This window comes from Lissotriton vulgaris, chromosome 5 (assembly GCF_964263255.1).
Source record: "Lissotriton vulgaris chromosome 5, aLisVul1.2, whole genome shotgun sequence".
Lineage (NCBI taxonomy): Eukaryota > Metazoa > Chordata > Amphibia > Caudata > Salamandridae > Lissotriton > Lissotriton vulgaris.
This window is the reverse complement of record NC_141693.1, coordinates 1,882,952,229-1,882,975,840: the sequence shown is the minus strand read 5'-3', so window position 1 is coordinate 1,882,975,840 and position 23,612 is coordinate 1,882,952,229. Positions and strand designations below refer to the sequence as shown.

Sequence of the window (23,612 nt, the reverse complement as noted above, 5' to 3'; positions counted from 1 at the left end):
GCAGAAGGAAGGGGAGTGTGCAAAGCTTGGAGGCTGAGCAGAGAGTGGGGGCTGTAGTGTGAGTGAAGGACTGTGCAGATGGACCGGGAGTGTGCTAAGCTTGGAGGTTTGAGCAGAGAGTGGGGGCTGTACTGTGATTGAAGGACTGTGCAGATGGACAGGGAGTGTGCTAAGCTTGGAGGGCTGACCAGAGAGTGGGGGCTGTACTATGAGTGAAGGACTGTGCAGATGGACAGGGAGTGTGCTAAGCTTGGAGGGCTGAACAGAGAGTGGGGGCTGACTGGGTGAAGGACTGTGCAGATGGACAGGGTGTGTGCTAAGCTTGGGGGTTTGAGCAGAGAGTGGGGGCTGTAGTGTGAGCAAAGGATTGTGCAGATGGAAGGGGAGTGTGCAGAGCTTTAAAGCTGAGGAAAGAGTGTGCACTGTAGTGTGAGTAAAGGACTGTGCAGATGGTAGCGAGAGTGAACACCTTGGAAGTCTGAGCAGAGGGTTGGGCTCTATAGTGAGTAAAGAACTGAGCAGATGGTAGCGAGTGTGCAAAGCATCGAGGGCTGAGTAGAGAGTGGAGGTCTGTACTGTGAGTGAAGGACTGTGCAGATGTTAGCAAGTGTGCAAAGCTTGGAGGTTTGAGCAGAGAGTGGGTGCTGTGTTGCGAGTGAAGGACTGTGCAGATGGAAGGGGAGTGTACAAAGCTTGGAGGGCTGAGCAGAGAGCAGTAAAATGTGCAGAGAGTATGTCCAGGTATGGAGGTACGCAAATAAGGTAGATCTTTCCTGGGACTGTATGGCAGTGTGGAAAGTGGGGCTGCTCAAAATTCAGCTCTCCCGAGTGGGTGTGCAGAGACTGGAGCCCTGTGCAGATGGCATCCAGAGAGTGTGGTTTTGCTGGGAGCGGAGAACTGGTAAGGGTAGATGCTTGAGGAAAGAATGTAATGGACGTTGAGGAATGCGAACTGTTCTGGAGATGGCAAGCAGTGTCGAGTACAGATGTGCAGAGTGAGATCGACGCGGAGTGTACAGAACTGTACTGGGGAGTACTATGCATGAAGTGGCAGACTACGTAAAGAACTGGGCAGAGTACGGGGACATCTGTGCAGAGTGTAACTGTGCCTGTAAAGCAGAGGAAGTTTCACATAGTAAAGGCCTCCTCTGGATTGGGCAAAAGCTCTGGTTTCAAAACACAGTGTTAAAAGGTGTCCGCACCAGTCAAAATGGTTTTATGATCCAGCCCAGGGGCTCTACATGGAGTGGAAGACTTTGCTTGCGCAGGCACAAATGGCTGTGTCGACAGCTTCTATTCCAGGGAGCTCCATGGAACAGGCACCCCACAGTCCCAGCAGTACTGCAGACCCCAGCAATGGTACTGATCCCATCAGCAGTGAAGGCCCCAGCAGAGGCAGAGACCATAGCAGCACTACAGACCCCATCAGTTGCATTGTTTCTACCAGCAGTGAAGGCCCCAGCAGTGGCGCAGATCCCTGCAGTGGGTATATGGTCTGTTTTCTTCTGAAGAGCTGCTCTATGGCCAGATGTGCTATATTGCCAAAGCAGGGAAAAGAGTCAATCGTTCCTAGAGCAGAGAGCATCTGATACTAAGATATGAATGAGATCAAATGGACACACACAGAGACTCTTAAGGGCAGTTCATTGCAAACACTCCTGTAACTGGAAGAAATGAAAGAGAATTAAGAATTGACAGTCTTTCGTTACCTGCAAAGCTATGGGCCCATCTCCACTCTAGAAGAAACATATAGGAAACAAAAGTAGTGTAAATACAAACAGAAAATACACAAACTCGTATCTACAATCAGGGTTTACAATTAAAAATGAATATTTCAATTGGAAATGTTCTGAAAACGAATTGCCTATTCAGTGAATTGCCCCTACCTGTAACCTGTACTCCAACGCCAAACCCAACCTTTCAACATCCCGTAGTCAAATCCGAATTCTCACTAATCTGTAAACAAAATCTAGTCTAACTCTGTCGCTAAGCATTGCAGATGCTGAGCATCATATATAAGTGTCTGAAGTTGGAGCACCCACATCCCATCAGGCCAAGACATCACTCTCAATCCTCCATCCTTCTCCAGTCAGTCCAAGCAGACCTCCAAGTGGGTTAGACCTGGGAAAACGTTCCTCCTACACAAACGAGGCCAATTCAACCTCAAACGTCATACCTAAGACACAAAAATCTATGGCGACACTGAGAACAAATGTAACCTTCTACTTCTTATTGTGAGTTTACTTTTCCAATACTTTACAGCTGACAGTGTACAGATAAGTAAAAAGACAAGGGAGACAAGTCCAATCGACTATTCTTCAATTCAAATGCTTGGCTTGTGATGAGTTCAGTTAGAAATTAAGTCTGGATGGTTCTGCCTTTAAGAGCTTCCTGAATTGTAAGTAGTTGGGTTCAGCTCTCAAGGAAAAGGAGAGGGCATTATGCAATCTGAACCTGAGGGCCCATGTATTATGTTATGTTAATTTTGATTTATATAGCGCCAAATCACCAACAGGTCTCTTAGCGCTTGAGCCCAGGGAAGAGAAAGCGGCAGCTGAGTGAGTCAAAGGCACACGGGTCATCAGAGGTTAAACTGTGCTTAATGCTTCTTTAAACAAGAGAGTTTTGAGCGATTTCCAAAAGTGGAGCAAGTTGGATTCTTTGCGGAGATGCTCTGGTAGTTTGTTCCAGAGCAGCGGAACCAGCACTGAGAAAGATCTACCGCCTTTAGAGGATAGTTTGTACCGAGGACATGACAACAGTTGTGCCTCAGAGGACCTTAATGCGCGTCCAGGAGTATAAACCTCAAGGCGTTCTTTTATATAGACAGGTGATAGGCCGTGTATAGCTTTATGGGCTATACAGAGGTTCTTGAATTTCACTCTCTGTTTTATGGGGAGCCAATGCAATTTATGCAACAGTGGTGAGGCATGGGTCCGTCTCGGCAACCTGAAGATCAATCTAGCTGCATCAACCACTTGCAGTCTACTTATCAATGCCTGGGGAAGACCCAGGTAGAGGGCATTCCCATAGTCCAGCCTTGAGATTATAATCGCTGAGACTATCGTACAGAGTGTAGAAGTAGAGAGAAGGGGGACCAGTTTCCGTAGCTGTCTAATTAGTCCCGTACACGTACCCACCACTGATGAGACTTGCCTAGCCATTGAAAGTTCATGATCAATTTTTATGCCAAGACTTTTTACAATTGAACATGGTTTGGGGGTAGGACCTAGGTCCTGGGGCCAGAACAGATCTCTCCAGGGTGATTCCGCTGCAGGGATAACCAGTCCGGGTTACTTTTTAGTGAGTTGGCAGTCATCCAGCTCACGGTGTAGCTGAGAATGTTTTGGACTTGGATCTGAGCAGATGCTGTGTTGTCAATGCTAAACAACAACTGGGTGTCATCCCCGTAGTTAAAAATTTTGCAACCCATATTTGCCAAAGTTGTTATTAGGGGTTGCAGACAAACATTGAAAAGGAGTGGTGACAATGCAGATCCCTGGGGAACTCCGCAGTCAAGTGAGCCCAAGTCAGATGTTGCATCCCCCAATTGAATCCTTTGTGTCCTGCCAGAGAGAAAGGATTCAAGCCATTGGTGAGCTAGATCTTGTATACCTAAAGTGGCCAATCTGTCCAGAAGCAGGGCATGGCTGACAGTATCAAATGCCGCTGATAGATCTAATAATATCAGAGCACACGGTATTTTACAGTCAGCCATAACTCTAAGCTCATCAAGCACTGAGAGCATCACCAACTCAGTGCTATGATGGGCTCAAAACTCTGCTTGGCGTCCCTGGAGAAGATGGTGAGCCTCCAGGAACGACAAGAGCGTTTTCAGGGCATGTTGTTCTAGGATTTTGGCCAGAAAGGTAACTGGGATATTGGCCTATAGTTTTTTAAGTTAGTTGGGTCTGCCCCAGGCTTTTTTATTAGGGGCTTAACTCGTGCCTCTTTAAAACTGGATGGCAGATATCCAGTATCTAGCGAGTTGTTGAGTAAGGAGATGATGTGTCCCTCTAGACCTGGAAGCCCCATTCTGAATATTCTAGGAGGGCATGGATCCGATGGGGAACCCGTTTTAATTCGGTTCATAAGCTGCCTAAGGGAAGCTATGTCCAGTTGTGGGAAACTGGAGAGAGTGTGGTCTGGAGAGGGGGTTTGAAGGCACGGCAGTAAAGGGTAGCTAATGAAAGTATTATTGATGTCTGAGAGAATAAGCCTGACTTTTTCCAGTAAGAAAGATTGAAAGGTATTACAATCATTTGGAACCTCTATTTTTCCTGTTTTTTTTACTGAGCTCTGTCAGAATTCTAAAGGTTTCTTTCTGTTTATTTCCAGCATTGTTTATTCGAGCTTCAAAATATTCGGCTTTGCTTGACAAAATACTTTTTTTAATAAGAATTGAGCGATGACTTATATTTATCTCGATCTGCGAGATCATTGGTTTTACGCCACCGTCTTTCAGTATGACGAAGATTTCTTTTAAGTTCTCTCAGTGAGAAATTGAACCAAGGGGCCCCTTTTCCTGCTTCTTTGGTCTTATGTTTTCGCTCTGGTGCTACCTGGTCAATGGCCCAGCATAGGTTTTTTGTGAAGTTTACACACTCTTGATCCAAATTCCCTTGTTTGTTTGCAGGAGGTGTATATGTGAGGAGGAGGTCTGTCAGGGTTTGTGGGTCAATTTTATTCCATTGACGTACCATTTTATGTATTTGGGGTGAGTGGGTCAGGTAACCTTCTATTGGGATGCAACAACTTATTAAGAAGTGATCTGACCAAAGACAAGGTAAAATGTCTATAAGAGTAACCTCCGGGTGGGTAGTCCAGATAAGATCTAGAGTGTGACCTTTATTGTGCGTGGGCACCTCTACTAGTTGTTGGAAACCCAATGTGGTCATAAGAGTCTCCAGCTGTAGAGTTACGGTATCTTTGTTTTTTTTATCCCAGTGTAAGTTAAAATCCCCCACTACTAGTACTCTCTGATAGCGTGTGCGGATATCAGAGATAATGGTTGTAAACAGGTCATTAAACTGAGGGGTTGTCTTGGGGGGACGATATACCGTCAAAAGAGCAAGACCTGAATTATTAAAGGTGATTTTTACCCCGAGTATGTATGGTGAGTCCACAGTCTCTGCCATTAATTTCGTGAACATCAATTGTTTTCTAAACAAGATTGCCACACCCCCCCCTAATGTTGTCACTACGATTGTGCCACATGGCATCATAATCATTTGGCAGAGAAGCAATGATATCTGGTATAGAACTATCTCCCAACCAGGTTTCCCTAAGTGCCAATATATCTATATCCTCATCCTGAAGGAGGGTGAAGATTTCTAAGTGGTGTTTTTGTAAAGACCGTGTGTTCAGACTTGTCAGTTTCAATTCAGTCTGGGTTTTGGTAGCTGAGCTGGTTTTATTTCCGGGGCATTTTTGGGCAGGCGAATAACCACGATTTTGTAGTATATTTACTTCCTTTAGCTTACCGAAGGTGGACCTACTGATGGAATAAGTTTTTGAGTCCAGTGAGTGTAGATTTTTGGCTGAGTACACTAATCGTTGACCAGAGGTTCTGGCCCCTGGGCCCCGGTCGTGAGCGGACGGGCGCAGACGGGTTACCTTTGGCGCACCTTCGGCGCGCTGTCAGTGCGCCCGCTGCGCGCGTCCGATGTGCGTCCACAGGTCCATCAGCTTAAATAGATATCCAAGCGGAGATGCGGCTCTGCCCCCTTTGCCAGGAAGTGCAGCCAGGGGTCAGTCTGCTGCTAACACGCCCTCCTCTCAAACAGCTGAGCTGCGGGGACCGAGGCGGTTAGCAGTCAGAGTATATGAAACCAGGTAGGTGGAAGAGAATTAAAAGCCTCAATCGCTTAAAATTAAAAATGAAAATCAGTTTCAAGTCGCGCGTTTAGAGTCAAGCGTTTCAATCAGGATTAGCACCGTGTGACCACGCGTGAGTTCAGGCAGCCGCCTACTCACCGCAGTCCCTCCAGCGCCCACTGACCCAGCAACCTAAATAGATATCCAAGCGGAGACGCGGCTCCGCCCCCTTTGCCAGGAAGTGCAGCCCGGGGTCAGTCTGCTGCTAACACGCCCTCCTCTCAAACAGCTGAGCTGCGGGGACCGAGGCGGTTAGCAGTCAGAGTATATGAAACCAGGTAGGTGGAAGAGAATTGCGATTCTCCTATTAACATGACCAGAGAATCTGGATTTCATTAAAGACACGGAGGCTGACATTATGCATTTATCCTTTAATAGCAACTCTCACACAGCCGCACTACATCACAAAGGATAAGTTCTAGAGTCATAACAAAGGATGTAACTAGGAGATGATCTGCCTCTTTTAAAAGCGGCTCGCCAGCAGATAAGTCACTACTATTACTTGCTCCTTGTTTTTTAAGCCTAGACTTGTATTTTGTTTTACTCTATATCTCTATGTCGCCTTACTTTCATTGTATTGTACTACCCTTTCAACCCAGGTACCTTTATGCCTATTTGAACCCATTTTCAGCGTTTTAAACCTGTTTTCAGCGTCTTTCCCGGCAACCTCGCCATGTTTTTCCTTTAACTCCGTGTCTCAACACAGATCTTAATAGTGGTGGGTGGCGCAGGCTTCCCCCCTCCCATCCCACCCTCCCTACTATGGACTTCCAATTTATGGTTGTCCACTCCCCTTCTTCCCTATAAAACGCGCGACCGCGCTTCCCTCATACCGTCTTTCTGACCGTTTTTCCTCTCTTTCCGCCTCCTTAAACGCGGATCTCCGCTTCATTCAGTAGAAGCACGTCTACGACTCCATTTCCTGCCTTTTGGATTAGAGGAAAGCACGTTTGCGACACCCGCGTTGCGTGCCTTCCCTGCCAAGCCACTTTTCTTTCCTCCGGCGGCTGAGCTCGAGCACGACTGATTTAGCTTGTCAGTTGCTCTGCTTCAGCCGCCGGGGACCTACGACCACTGCGCTCGTCTCCCTGACTCATCTAAGAATATTTCCAAACACGCTTTCCTCATAATAAGCGTCCCTTCATTTCACTAATACTTCCCTTCATTTCTTCATTACTCTACTTTAGCCTCAAACCTTAACTTCTCCCATTACTTCACTCTGATTACGCTGTTCACCATAATTATACCCCTCTACCTATAAAAAATTACCTTTTAATCACCAAAAAAAAAAAAAAAAAAAAAAAAGGGGAATAACCTGAGGCTTCACCTGCAAAAAAAAAAAAAAAAAAAAACAATTAAAAAAAAAAAAAAAAAAAAAAGAGGAGTAAAAGGGGGATTTGATTATCTTACCTGCTAATAGTTCTTTCATCACCACACCATGTCTGACGTCTTGCATGATGTCCTCCCTCAGAGATGTCATGCTCTCTAAAAGACCGGGTGACCCCCAAGATCTCCCCTTACACGGTAAGAGACCCAAAAAGACCAAACATTGCGAAAGCACTACAGGCCCTAGCGCCTTTCAAAACATAGGAGGTCCTAGCACCTCACTTTGGATGGGAGGCCACCGCGCCTCACTTGAACCTGATGTCCCTCGGGACACTCTTTTGACCGGTGCCCATGGCGGCACAAACGTGTACGGTGCCCCTCGCGGCACACTTTGGACTAGTGCTAATCAAACAAATAGAAATGTTGGTCTTGACTCCTCTCCCTCCTCCTTGGATGACAACTCCTCCAAGGACCCCTCAGACGAGTTCGTCTTTGATCTGGACGAGGTCCAACATGATCTCAACTCCCATTTCGATCCGGAACCTTCTCCAAAGAATATTATTTTAAACCCTATTGGGGAGGAAATGTTTTCCCCCCTAAACATTTCTCCCCCCAACAGCTCTAAATGGTTCCCGCAGGATCATGTTTCCAAATTCGTTGCACGCTGGTTGAGAAACCTTCTGGATAGTAACACCAGAAACACAATGAGGTCTGAATCCCCCAGACCTACCATTGATGACAGAGTCTGTCAAACTCCAAACCTAGACCCTATTTAAATTAGGACGTGACCCCAGAAAAGGTTTGGAGAGGGCCCTCAAGGGCTGCCAAGACCGACTCTTAGACGTCCTAGGACCCTTGGTTAGAATCCTAGATATGGCGGAACAGTCCCACCTCTCCTCTACCCCCTTGAACGTCGACCTAGTTCGAGGTTGGAGCCAAAGGGCTATCGTCCTCCTTGGCAACGCCAATTCTAGTTTGAACACTGAGAGGAGGAGATCTATCCTGAACAAAATCAACCCCAAATTAGGTGACATGGCGGAGAAAGAACCCTCCCAGAACCCCAAAGGCCTCCTTTTCGGAGAGGACATAATCAAAGAAATTGGCAAATACGTATCCACCTTTACTGCCCTTGATTGAGCCCAGAACAACCTGAGACGGGTCTTCAACACCAACCTTTTTGGCCAGGCCGGCAGAAGGGGTCGCTCTTCCGGCCGAGGCAACCAACGACCCTACTCATCCTTCAGAGGAACAGGAAGGGGCTTCTACCCCCCTAGACAACCCTTCTTCCCCCAAAGAGGAAGAGGCCCGAGAAACCGTGGTTCAAGAGGCCGAGGCACTCCCAACACCTCCAACTCTACAAGTAAGTACTACTCCTCCTTCTTCTATCCCTCCCATAGTAGGGGGCAGACTAAAACAGTTTTATCATGTTTGGGATTCGATTACCCAAGACCCATGGGTTTTAGAAACCGTCATGGGCTTCAAGATAGACTTCTTACAGATTCCCCTCCAGTCACATCCACCACACCCCTTTGTCCTCTCAGAAGATCAAGAAAAGATCGTGGAGGAAGAAATCGCTTCCATGCTCAAAAAAGACGCAATAGTGGAGGTTCCCTGGTCCGATGCAAGGTTCATAAGCACTCTGTTTCTCGTTCAAAAAAAGGACAAGGGTTGGAGACCCGTAATAAACCTTCGAGAAGTCAACAAATTCCTAGTTTATCGCCATTTCAAAATGGAGGGTATCCACCTCCTGAGGGATCTCCTTCTGGAAGGGGACTGGATGGCCAAGCTAGACCTGAAGGACGCTTACTTCACGATTCCCATGTACAAGGAAGCAACTGACAAACTAGATCAGTCGCGCTCGAGCTCAGCCGCCGGTGGAAAAGAAAGTGGCTTGGCAGGGGAGGCACGCAACGCGGGTGTCGCGAGCGTGCTTTCCTCTAATCCCCAAAGTCAGGAAATGGATCCAAATCTTAAGCGCGCCTCTGCCGCATGAAGCGGAGATCCGACGCGCTTTGAAGGGGAGATCCGGCGTGCGTTAAGGCGGAAAGAAGGGAGGACGGTCGGAAAGACGGTATGAGGGGAAGCGCGGTCGCGCGTTTTAGAAAGGAGGTGGACAACCATAGATTGGAAGTCCATTAGTAGGGAGGTGGGGTGGGAGGGGGGAAGCCTGCGCCACCCACCACCATCAAGATCTGTGCTGAGACACAGAATTGAGGGGAGAGCAAGGCGAGGTTGCCAGAAAACGCTGAAAAAACGGGTTAAGACAGTGAAAATAGGTCTAAATAGGCATAAAGGTACCTGTTATACAATACAATGAAAATAAAGCGATATAGAGATAAAGATTAAAGCAAAATACAAGTCTAAGCTTAAAGACAAGGAGCAAGTAATAGTAGTGACTTATCTGCTGGCCAGCCTCTTAATTAAAAGTCTGAATCGCTTAAAATTAAAAATTAAAATCAGTTTCAAGTCGCGCTTTCAGAGTCAAGCGTTTCAATCAGGATTAGTACTGTGTGACCACGCGTGAGGTCAGGCAGCCGCCTACTGACCGCAGTCCCTTTAACTCTTGAACTCTTTAACTCTTGAGTGAACCTTAGGATCGGATGTAGCAATGCTAATTGGAGGGTTCTGGCTGGGGTATAGTTTGTGGGCAATATCTGTAGGTATTAAGAGACTTTGACCCTTGAGGCTTGTGTACGATAAAGTCTTCAAAGAGCAAATGTTGGCAGTGACTATTGGTATACGTACAAAAGATAACAAAGAAGGGGATAGAGAGTCTCAACAGCGGATTCGTACTCCCTGGGCAAGTTTACATAAACAAAAAGAATCCACCTTGTGATTTGGTGAAGTGTTCCTCACAGTGGTGGGGAGCACTCAGTGTTGTTTAAATACCCCTCACACACTGTGTGAGGGGTATTTAAACAATATTGGTATACGTACGGCATTCACTAAAATTAAATTCAAACAAAATGGCAATCTTCATGATCTAAATTCACCAAGAACCTTACAACCTGAGCTCTGGCCAGACAAACTAGGACTCCCTCCTCTTCTGTTCAGAACCTGGGCTTTTAAACTGACCAAGATCTGACCCTTTGGCGTCAGGTTAATAATCTATCCTACATGTGCTTTAACTTAATGAGAGTAATGCTGAAGATTCTGCCTGCCGCTCAGACTAGACCCTTGATAGCGCAAGCAAGGATTGTGAGTCGACTCGACTACTGCAATTATTTGTATTTGGTCTCCACTGACATCCTCAATCATCAACTTAAGCTGGATTTAAAACACTGCAGCCCATTTGGCATTGAATTTACCTAAATGATCTTGTGCTTCACAAGTATTAAGGACCCTCCACTGGTTTGCAGTAGCCAAAGCTGTTGTGTTCAAAGCAATGTACATTGTGTTTACGGCATTTTATCAGTCGGGTCCTCAGTATGTGCAGGACAAGTTCTGTCCATAATGTTCCAAGCTGCTGCTTTAGATCTGTTGAAGCTGGTATTCTGGTGGCTCCCAAAACGGTGCCAGATTCACATAGGGGGTCAAGTTTTTTCTGTTGTGGCAGCAAAGTTATGGAACTCACTGACTTTATACCTTGGAATGCAAGGCTTCATGTTTGCTTGTCAGAAAGCACTAAATACCTAGTTGTTTCTCAATTGAGTCACTCCTGTTTTCTAGTCAAGACACCAGGACACCTCCTCAGTACTAGAGAACTTTATAAATGGACATTGCATTACATTACAGAGAACACTGAATACCTTGTGTTGCTTCTCCCAAAAGCACCTAGAAACTACGTACAAAAAGTAAATTCACATGAAATAAGATTCCTTTTTATGCAGTTATGGGAGAGGATGCATATTATACAATCTTTTGATGTCCTGGGTTAGATAAATACCAAAGTATATGCAATATTATTTCCTTGGCAGCGCCTGAGATGGCAGGAGTAGCCACACAGTGTCTCTGCGCACCTTGGTCTTTGTGTCCGACATATTATTCCACTGTTCTGGTCCTGTCGGGAAACATCCTTTACAACGAAACGTTTTCCACGCAGTACCTTTACAACGCAGGATTACAACGCAAGTCGTTACAACAACTTGCGCTGGAGGGCGCTGTAGGATAGGGAATAGTTTAATTTAATATCCAAAACCTTCCCTACTATCCACGGGGACTGGAGTTGGAATAGTAAATTAAACTATTGACTATCCAGCGCCCCCCAACGCAAGTCGTTGTAACGACTTGCGTTGTAAAACTTGCGTTGTAAAGGCATGTGTGGAAAAAGCATGCGTTGTAACGACATACATCCGGTCCTGTCTGACTGTTTTAGTACAATTCACCCCAGTGTAGGGGCAAGAATGTCAGAAGACACTAGAGCAGACCAGGATATTAGCCACCTTACTTCTTTCACTCTTTGTAGTGCACCACTGGAGGATAAGCTCTGGCTCCTTAAACTTTCTCAGAGCCTGAAGGCAAGGTCACTTACCTTTCGTAACGATTTCGCTGGTGAATACTCTATCTACCTGTAGATTCCTTGCCTCATGAATCTTCCCCAGGTGCCAGAATGGATCTGGAAAATTTGCCACTGCTCTCCTGCACCTACAGGTGGCATCATGGCTTCAGTTCAACTCCCCAGATGTGATGTCACAAAGCCACATAAGGCACCGCCCAGCACATTATATCAGTTCATGCCCTTAGCCATTTTGGTCTTCTCCCCCCGCATTGCCCTGGTCAGTCATCTCTTAACCTGGAAGGACCTGTTTCTTGTATTAACTGCAGGTTAACCAGCTCCTTCAGCCCCTATCTGCTTAGAGTAGAGTGCCAAAGCACTCAATATAACTTTGGGACCGGTTAACTTCCCTTTTTCCTGACTTATGCTTTTTAACACTTATGTTTTCAACAGAAACCTGGCTACCATGCATCGCGTTAGCCCTCCCGGAGCCGCATCATTGCTAAAACTGAATAGAGAGACCAGAACATGACAGGACAGGAGGAGGTGTGGATATTGCTTTCAGAGACACTGTTACATAGTAATAGTTGAGACCCTGTTAGCTGAGTGGGGAGAAATGTATATTTTTAGAATTAAACTCAACTATGGACTTTTGGAGGGACGCATTGATCTTTCGTCCGCATGGAGCCAAGAGAGACTTCAGCCATCTTTTAGCAGAACGCATTGCTTCCCACATCCTTGCTTCCAAACACTTTTTCCTCTTGGGAGACTTCAACTTTCTGGTGACAATTTTCAAAATCCTGAGGTGGCCCATCTTTTGACCAACACGTAAATTATAGGTTTCAATCAGGCTGTGGTGGGTCCCCCCCATTCAGCAGGCCATACCTAGGATATGAGCTTTACCAACTCCCCTGAGATCAAGTGCGTATCCCTGTTACTGCTCCTTTGGTCAGACCATTGCTTGATGAATTTTCAAATCCCTAAGGATAATGAGCCTGGAATACCCATAAAAGAGACTAGGCTGGTCAACATATGTGTGGCCTCCCTGACTCACATCATCAAAGCATGTTTGAGACCACTTCAGACACCGATGGTCAGCTCCTTTGGCCAGGATTTAGAAGGGGTGAAATCCCCCTAGTCTGACTGTATGAAGAAAATAGCGCTCTCGATGTCTAAAAACTGTCTACAATTAAATAGACAAGACTGAGATACTCCTATTTAGTAAAGCTCAGGAACTGAGGAAGATAGATTGGTGGCCTCCCAAATTGGGGCCAGCTCAGTCCCCCAAGCAAGTAGCAGAAAACATAGGTGAAAAGTTAGACCTCACTGTCTATGAAAGAACAAGTATCCTCGATCTGCAGATCTTGCTTTGCCACCATGCGACTACTGAAACAAGCATTAACTTGGCTCTCTCCAACTTCAAGAAAAACTCTAGTTCAAGCCTTGATCACAAGCTGTCTAGTATATGGCAATGCTCGACTGGTAGCGGTCAATGAGACTTTGTTATCTAAACTGCAGGTGGTGCAGAATACTGCAGCGATTTAGTATTCTCTCATCTGATTCCCCCACTGCCCCGATGTTGGACTTTGCACTGGCTATCCATTAGGAAAAGGCTCATTTTCAAGTATGCTGCCTCACCCACAAGTCCCTAAATGGAAAAGCTTCTTCCTATTTGCAGAATAGGCTCAGACACTATAACCCGGCAAGACTGTTAACATTTGAAGGCAAAGCCTTTTTTTTTTTAAACAAATTTTGCTGATTCATACGGCGGTAGGTCTTTGTCATATCTTGCCTCTGTCCACTAGAAAAAATCCCTCTTCAACTCCATTTATGTACAGATTTTGGAAAGTTTAGAAAACTAAAAATGTGGTTATTTTAGCAGGTTAACTCAGCTTAGTTAATGTTTTCGCTTGTCCGTTTCCAGCTAAGTGACAAGCTATTCCTCCGGGGATGATCCGCTGCACTATAACAAGTGTTACCAACATAATATAACATGCCCATAGAGGTGGAGAGAAGCTGATATAATTAAAGAACTGCAGTGCAAAACTAACATTAATACCATTTAGCCAGCACAGTAACCACAGAGTGAAAACGCAAGCGGATTGATAAGAAATCTACGGGTAGGTAGGGTGTCCATGAGAAAGATGGTTTCCAAAAATATGAAACTTTACCTTCTGATGGATACTTCTACCTGTAGATCCCTCACCTCATAGATCAATACTCAAGCAATACTCCCTGGAGCCCCAGACAAAGTAAGTAAGCCAACTATCCAACACTGGGTACTAGCAACATGAACTACATCCGAAAAGTCACAACTAGACACATGATAGATTGGTGGGGACTGAATCAGCAACAGAAGCACCAAAACGAGTCAGAAGCTTAACTCGAAGAACATGACCCCTGCACACCTCGAGACAGCACCTAAGCCTACGAAAAAACGAGTCTCAGATATCCACACAGTAATGCCCTATATCACAGAAGCCATGGTCCAGCAGATAATATGCAGTTTACATCGTAAAAGCAACAACAATTAGAAGTCACCCAAAGCAAAGGAAGGCGGAACCTTCCATATCTCAATTCCCCAAACCCTCTTATTAAAGAAGGGAGCAATGGAAAAATAGGCCATCCAATCACAATCACCACCAACAGGCATTTCACTAGGATGGTGCCTTGCAATGCTAACGAAGACCGCAACCATCGGTCACACAAGAAAGTCTCAACCATCCAAGGAGAAAAGGAATTGGAATCGCTGGCCAAACAAAGCTCCAAAGTATTTCAGCAGAAAGGAAAGCAAGGGTCACAAAGGGTAACCCACATAGCAACAAGGAGAATATATGCAAGGTGCTAGATCCTCAATCATCCAGGAGAGGAAAAAGGTTCTAGGGCATTTTCAGTGTGCAGGTAGAGGTTGTAAAACCTGCACATTCAAACCAACACCAAACAAGGTAGTCACTTTCTCCACGGTTCACTTACTTAAAAGGGCAATCCATTGGCTGGCATATATAAAGGAAGACGCACCATAGTCAAAACGATGACAAATCTCCCGTAAAAGGTCCACTACAAAAACATCAACAAATGCCAAGTGAACACAAGGTAATAGAACATGGGAACAGCTGAACCACCAAGGACAGTGATCAACCACCATCAGCAGGATTGAAAACAGAACACTGGAGCATTCAGTCTGAAACAAAACACTTGCTCATAGTAATAGCCATACAGCTTAAGGTAGCATAAACTCTGTCCCTTTGTCTGAGCCAATTTCAATGGCTCAAAAAGACAAAGAATAAGGGAAAAAGAAGACGCAGCCAAAATGGCTGATCCTATGTTGCACTGGCTTCAGCATCTGCCAAATTCAAAATGAAAACAGACCAAACTCTGAAGGTCCAATGCACTGTACTTCCACAGACTGAGGCACATGGCATGCAGGGTAGTGAACCTGGCATGGAGCATACTGAACCTTTTATGGTTACCTCCACCTTGGTCGGAAGGAATCAATCACAAACAATAGGCAACAAAAACAAACTAAAGCTTCACCTGCAGCAACTTCAGATTACCATAAGAGACTGTAGAGGCTATTAATTACAACAGTCCAGGTTCACCCCAGAGGAAAGCCTAGAAGGCTTCAGAATGTCTCCAGGGACTAGATGGCAATAAAGTGGCTGGGATGCAGGGACCAGGCTGCATAATGGGCAAGTTACACATAGCACACTAAACTAGCACTGGTGTGATGAGGCGCAGTGCAACCCCATTATAGCCTTACAGAATATGCAGAAGGATAAAATAAGTAGTACCATAGATGCAACTGAACAATACATACTATATACTCAAGAACCTCTTTGTGCCTGAAAGCGCAATTGAGGGGCCAGATTGGGCTGATACCTGGCCAAGAAGCATGACTGAACACCGCCACCTGAGCATGGTCAGTGCCAGGTACTGGAAAAGCCAGGACTGGATCTTGCAGCACCAGGCACAGCACCAGAGCACAGAAAGGTAACAGCGCCTGGCATCCACCCAATCGGGTAAGAGCCAAGTCCAAAGTTAACATTGATGTCAAAATCAAGGTAAAACCCAGGAAAGACTCCTTGTCACATGATTGAGAATTAGGCCTGATAGGAGGAAGCCTTCTACACTGGACTAATGTGTAGGAGCTAATGGTAGGAGACCCCACAACGAATACAGGCAAATATTTAGATCAATGATACTCTTTCCACCCTATGCGATCCATCGCTGGTACACCTGGTGACCACCAGAGCCTGTAAAGGTGAAGACCTGAACCAACCTGGGCCTGGAGCTTTCAGGAACTCCGACTCGTGAAGGGCTATGACACCAGATGAAGAGAGACCAACAGGGTTCTAAGTTAGCCAGAAATGGATCTACAGCACTGCAGAGATTATCAAAAAGAAGAACTTTAGAAGAGGACATATTGCATGTCTTTTGAAGGGTATGATAAAAGGGAATGAATGTCACAGCACTGGTGCTGCCATATATGACTCCCTAATGTCACATCCAGGGAGATACTGGAGCCAACTTGAAGCCAAGGTGTCACCAGTTAGCGGAAGAAAAGTTATTGCAAATTTTCTGCATCCAACTTAGTGCATGGGAAAGATTCATGATGTGATGAATCACTGGATAAAAGTATCTTTCAAGGAGGAAGATCGTAGCCCCTCTGGAATCATGAACCTATCCAAAAGATCCACCCACACCTCAATATCCTGTGCCCTCTCATTATGACTGCACCTCCTCATACGGACATTCTTAACCACTGCCAATTAAACCACATCCACCGCTCACCATTCCTCACCCGGTCCAACCTGGGCCATCCATTTAATTGCACTGGTCCCTTGGCCAATAACAGCTGCAAATGCAGAACTTACAGGCCGTTTTAAGGCCCTTCGGCCTACGGATGTCTCCCAAAAACAGGCAACAGGGTCCATATCCACAGTGATCCGCACTACAGACCACACGCTAATCGACACATTACCCCAGTAGTCGTATACCTCAGGACATGACTCTGCTAAGTGCAGTAAGGAGGCCGCAGGGGGTGGCAACTGTGACATGAATCAGCTTTACCAGGATCTATTCTATACATTGAAATATGTGCGATAGGGGAAGTGCAAGACTTTGAAACATGCATTATTTGACATAGTCTTCACCAGGGCACATATTCATTGCCAATGAGCATCCTTGAGTGAAATCTCCGATGGCCACCCAAAACCCCCTCGCTGGAAATGGATCCCGCTTATGGCCCACCGTCAATGCTTTATAAAAGTGAGATATCAAATGGCAACTACGGCCCAACTCTAAAAGGCATCTAAAAGTGAGTGAATGAACAGGGGCCATATATCCCACACAATAGATGTAATACTCGCATGCCACAAAAATTGGCCTGGCCTTATATAGAAGCTTTCCCATGCAGCCTAGATGCCGATAAACTCCTCAATAGGAAACAGATCCCTTAGTACCTCACAACTACCCATTCTCCAGGCAGTCAAGCACACAGAAACCCCCAGTAGTCTAAAGGCCAGGAGTTCCAAGAAAACCAAATCGCAAGCGAATGGAGCTCTGCCCAAAACACTTTTAACGGTGCGTTCCCATAATGATGCAGTGTGTCTGACTAAATATGGTCCCTGTCACCCACCAGTAGAAGCTAAGGCAGGGAGGATCGCCACCCAAAATCCCCCAAAAGCAGCTTCTCCCAGATGCTCTCTTCAACTAACCAATGCGCCACATGTTTTATTTGGGAAGCAGAGTAGTATTGTTCTAAATGAGGTACCCCTAGGCCTCCCTCCTCCAATGGTAGAGACATATGGACTCAAGCCACCCTGCTCCGTCCCCCTGCCCAGATCAGCGATGTCAAGTGAGAGTGTAACCTACGAAAGACAGCCTGGGGCAGCACGTCAAAGGAATGCAGGATAATGTAGAGGCAAAGAGGCAGAAACACCATCCTAGCAACAGCCACACGGCCTAAGAGAGGTAGCAAGAAGGAAGTCCAAAGTCGCACCGATGAGAGTAGGCCCTCAATGAACCGCTCTATGTTGCATTGCTTACACTTTTGTGGAGTATGTGCTATAACCATTCCCAGGTATGGGAATTAGTCTGACTCTCAATGAAGGGCCCCAGCAGCAACTCCCACACTCCACATGCAGCCAGAGACCCTAGTGGAAAAACGAGGGACTTTCCATAATAAAGGCGGAGGCCAGATAGTTCCCCAAAAGCAGTTAAGTACGACAACAGGATAGGTAGAGTCTGCCGAGGTGGCAAGTCGTAAACACGCATTTAAAATGCAATAGGTCTCGTGTTTTATTAAGTTAAAGCCATTTGCTTTGCTAATGGTATTGTATAGCAAAGCAAATGGCTTTTAACTTAATGAAAGGCGAGACCTATTGCATTTTGAATGCTTGTTTGAAATGTCTTAGAGATCCGTTGCCCATCAGTACCACACTTGCACTCCTTTATTTCACCTCCTACCTGTAAAGCGACCATCCAATATCAAAAGCCTGATTATGAGCATGCTGCTGTGCAAAGAAAACCTCCAATAATGAGTTTGTGTCGGAAAATGGGGAATTACATGTGCAATCTGTATGCATTGGATTATTCTGATAAAATACGTCAAGTTGGAGCTGTCGAAATACGTTAAAGGGAGATTACAGTAGTACCGCATTTAGCACAAACTCCAAATCTCCCTCCGTACATAAAATGAGGCGTTTGCCACACATTGACTGTCTTATTCTTTTCCGAGATGCAAATTGAAAAACTCTTTGGCTCCGTAGGGAACCCTAACGAGATCGGTTTTCAGGCTCAGCTTGCTTCGCTCAGTGATGAACAAAACCGGAATTGCTAAACTCTGATTTCCACCTGAAAGCCATTTTCAAACATTATCTTCACAAATGAAAAAAAAACGTTGTTAGTGTTTCTTCGAACGAACGACCGCATTGGTAAATGCCACATTACTTAAACTGTAAAGCACAACTTTGTGAAAAACGTTTCATGCAATACCTGTGCAAATCAGGGGATAACGGGACGCGTTCTGTAATCCTGGACTGGGTATGCGACAGCGACTGGCAGGATATATTTAAAAGTTCACAGTTGTGTGAAGCGGCTGGGTGTGCAAACCACTCATTATGCAGAGGATAGCACTTGGGTAGTCGGCAAACCTGTCAACGCGCTTGACGTAATCCTTGTCTCTCGGCTGAGAGGCAGTGGCGTAACGAATCTTGAGCCCACCCCTCCCCCCCCTGCAAGGTGCATGCACGGGAACCCCCATGCTCCGTAATCAGTCCGGAGCTCTCAGCCCAGGAAGAAGCCAAGAATTTCATCAGAAGCTACAATTAAACACGTCTCATGGACAACATTCGAGCCTAGGGTGACCAACTGGCATTGGTGCAAATTCAGGACGGTGAGTGTAAAAATTCAGGACAAAGGGTCAAAATTCAGGACACAAATTCAGGACAGGAGGTCCAAATTCAGGACAAAACTTCAGAACAATAGGTACGTTTTACAGACACATCAGAGGTCACGCAATAGTATATAAGTAAGCCCAGCGATTTCCAAACATATTCAACCGTTTGCAAACCTATCCATCATGTATCGTTCCATCTATCATTTCACTCATCCATCCCTTCATCCATCCTTTCACTCATCTCCATTATCCATCCATCCATCCACCATTTCACCCTATCCATCTGTACACTTATCCATCCACTCTTTATCCCATCCATCCATTCACTCATCCATTCAGCCATTTACCCTTTCACCAATCCAGCCATCCTTTCACTTACTAATCCTTCCACCCATCCACTATTTTAGTCATCCATCCATCCTCCCTTTCTCTCTCCATTGACCCTTTCACTTAGCCATCCTTCCTTCCATCCATCCACCCACCCACCCACCCATCCATCCATCCATCTACTCATCCACTCATGAATCCATCCATTGATCCTATCACTCATCCATCTATCATTTCACTCCTTCACACATCTATTCATCCTTTTGTCCATCTACCCTCCCTTTCACTCACTCATCCATCCTTACATCCACCCTTTCACTCATACGTCCATTCATTCACCCTTGCACTTATCAACCCATCAATCCATCCATCATTTCACTCATCCACCTACCCACCCATCATCCACCCAACCATCCACCCACCCACCATCCACCCACCCACTCATCCATCCTTTCACCCACCCACCATCCAATCCACTGATCCATCCTTTCACCCACCCACTATCCATCCATCCACTCATCCATCCTTTCACCCACCGACTCTCTATCCATCCATCCATCCTTTCACCCACCCATCATCCATCCATCCATCCTTCCCCTCATCATCCATCCTTCCCCTCATCATCCATCCTTCCCCTCATCATCCATCCATCCTTTTCCCTCATCATCCATCCATCCTTTTCCCTCATCATCCATCCATCCATCCATCCTTCTACTCACCCACTCATCATCCATCCATCCTTCCCCTCATCATCCATCCATCCATCCTTTTACCCACCCCCTCATCATTCATCCATTCCCTAATCATCCATCCTTTCACGCACCCCCTCATCATCCATCCATCCATCCACCCTTCCCCCATCATCCATCCTTTCACCCTTCCCCTCATCATCCATCCTTTCACCCACCCCCTCATCATCCATCCATCCATCCCCTCATCATCCATCCCCTCATCATCCATCCATCCATCCTTCCCCTCATCATCCATCCTTCCCCTCATCATCCATCCTTCCCCTCATCATCCATCCTTCCCCTCATCATCCATCCATCCATCCTTTCGCCCACCCATCCATCCATCCATCCTTCCCCTCTATCCATCTCCTCATCCATCCATCCACCCATCCATCCACTCATCCACTCATCCACTCATGAATCCATCCATTGATCCTATCACTCATCCATCTATCATTTCACTCCTTCACACATCTATTCATCCTTTTGTCCATCTACCCTCCCTTTCACTCACTCATCCATCCTTACATCCACCCTTTCACTCCTACGTCCATTCATTCACCCTTGCACTTATCAACCCATCAATCCATCCATCATTTCATTCATCCACCTACCCACCCATCATCCACCCAACCATCCACCCACCCACCATCCACCCACCCACTCATCCATCCTTTCACCCACCCACCATCCAATCCACTGATCCATCCTTTCACCCACCCACTATCCACCCACCCACTCATCCATCCATCCTTTCACCCACCCACTCATCCATCCTTCCATCCTTTCACACACCGACTCTCCATCCATCCATCCTTTCACCCACCCATCATCCATCCATCCATCCTTCTCATCATCCATCCATCCTTCCCCTCATCATTCATCCATCCTTTTACCCACCCCCTCATCATCCATCCATTCCCTAATCATCCATCCATCATTTCACGCACCCCATCATCATCCCTCCATCCATCCACCCTTCCCCTCATCATCCATCCATCCACCCTTCCCCTCATCATCCATCCTTTCACCCACCGCCTCATCATCCATCCATCCCCTCATCATCCATCCATCCCCTCATCATCCATCCTTCCCCTCATCATCCATCCTTCCCCTCATCCATCCATCCATCCTTTCACCCACCCATCCATCCATCCTTCCCCTCTATCCATCCCCTCATCCATCCATCCCCTCATTCATCCATCCATCCCCTCATCCATCCATCCCCTCACCCATCCCCTCATCCATCCATCCATCCCCTCACCCATCCATTTATCCCCTCACCCATCCATTTATCCCCTCACCCATCCATCCTTCCCCTCATCCATCCATCCTTCCCCTCATCCATCCATCCATCCCCTCATCCATCCATCCTTCCCCTCATCCATCCTTCCTTTCATCCATCCTTCCTTTCATCCATCATCCATCCTTCCCCTCACCTATCCATCCATCCCATCCATTTATCCTTCCCCTCATCTATCCATCTCATGATCCATCCATCCTTCCCCTCCATCCATCCACTCCATCCATCCTTCCCCTCATCCATCCATCCTTCCCCTCCATCCATCCATCCTTCCCCTCCATCCATCCATCCATCCTTCTCCTCATCCATCATCCTTCCCCTCATCCATCTTTCCCCTCATCCATCATCCAGCTACCCTTCCACCCATACATCCAGCTATTTACATTTTCTCTCCATCCTTCCCCTCCCGCATCAATCCATCCATCCTCTCTCATTAGCCATTTATTCAATCTTTCATTCATCCATTCACCCTTTCACTAATTCATCCAGCCATTCACCCATCCCTTCACTTACTCACTCGCCGACCTTTCCATATTAATTTTGAGCTGAGCCCTTTTGAGAAGAGGCCCATCAAGAACTTCACCCTCGCTGCAGGGGCCGTTCCAGGACTGGGACAGAAGCCACCCAGGGAGGAGACAGGATCCACCACAGGGGGAGGACAAGAGCCACCACAGGTGGGGGTGGACTGGAGCCACAACATGGGGGGACAGGAGCCATCCCAGGCGTGGGGTGGACTGGAGCCACCACATGGGGGGGACAGGTGCCATCACTGAGGGGAGGGCAGGAGCCATCACAGAAGAGGGAACACAGGGGTGGGCATGCAGTATTCTAGTATCATCTTGGGCTCTTCTCCTGCACAAGACAACGAGAAGACAGGCTCTCTGTCCAAAATAAGAAGAGTTGGAGGGTCTGTGAACCAAAAAGCCGAGCCTATAAGGTCTTTCTTAGAAAACCACACTTTTGGATTGCACTGAACCAGACCAAGTGGTCACATGACACAAGTATATGATAGATATCCTATCAGCCCACCCACTTGGCGGAGCCTCGTCATGTAGGACGTCTAGAACCAGGATGGTGAGTCCAAGCCCAGATGAATTGGCCAGACAGCACACAATTCTGGTTCATATAATGGAAGTGTCCATGCCACTGAGTGGTGCTGGTAAAGTGCAGTGCAAACAAAAAAGGTGAAGTAAGTGATGTTAAAATGACGGTCGAGGCAAAAGAAAAACTTTTATTGATATTCACCAGGACGCCAGATTAAAAAGAGATGTAGGACAGTGTGACAAAATCACTGTTTACTTTGCTGTGTTGTTAAATAGGCCAACATGTTTCTGCCAACAGGTGAAACTGCACCGGCATTCTTCAGGGCCACATATATAAGATGTTGCTACTGCAAAGGTACACTCAAGTAGTATTATGTAAAGTGAAAAAGACAGACCAAAATTTATTAACGGACTGTCAGACTAATGGAGTGGTCACATGGACCATCCTACCGTATCCTCTTGAACTAGTTGTTGATAGAGGATGCAATCCTGTGAACAAAAACAGAAAAACAAAAACTATTTTGTGTTCTTTAAACATAACAAACTAATTACGTCGTGAGGACCATTAAAGGACTCAGCTAGGCTAGTCCCTATTAGAACGGCCAATCAAAATAATGTAGGTTGCATTTAGAGTAAACCACAGACATTGCTGAACATACGTTTTCAAAAAGTAAACAAGACTTACCCAGCAATATGTGGGAGTCAAGCCTCACCTCACCCGGCAACAGCTCGGAGATTGAGGCCCCGCTCTAAGCACAAACACATAAATGTAAACATGTAAGTCCAGGCGACTCAAAGGGTCTGAAAAAGTATCCTAAGTCAGTACTATGTTTTTAAAGTTTGTGCGTGTAAATAACTGGTTATATGATTGCCCACAGTGATCACGGTCCCATGGAGAACAAGAGAAGGTATAACTGCTAGTTAAAACTAGTGTAAAATGCTGACTGACTGGGTAAACCATTTATAATTACCACTATTGATCTAGTAACACTGATTAAATTTTTAATTGTAAAACACTCAAAAAACCGCATACAGTTATCAGATGGAAATGTACTGTAGCGCTCACGAGTAGTTTTGTAAGGGTGGTTTGTCTGAGTGAGAATAAAGCCCAAGGCTAGACTACATAGGAACAGAAGAAACCATAACCTACACCTACAGCCTCGCTAGAACG

The 23,612-nt window shown here is 46.2% G+C and overlaps 1 protein-coding gene across 1 annotated transcript in view; it reads right to left on the bottom strand.

Annotated features, from left to right (window-relative positions):
• Positions 1-23,612, bottom strand: part of LOC147717619 (E3 ubiquitin-protein ligase TRIM39-like) — a 249,692-nt gene that overhangs the window by 62,341 nt on the left and 163,739 nt on the right. The window contains exon 6 of the mRNA XM_086924410.1: positions 1,710-1,736. Coding sequence (XP_086780536.1) covers positions 1,710-1,736 — 27 coding nt within the window. The remainder of the gene's footprint in view (positions 1-1,709; positions 1,737-23,612) is intronic.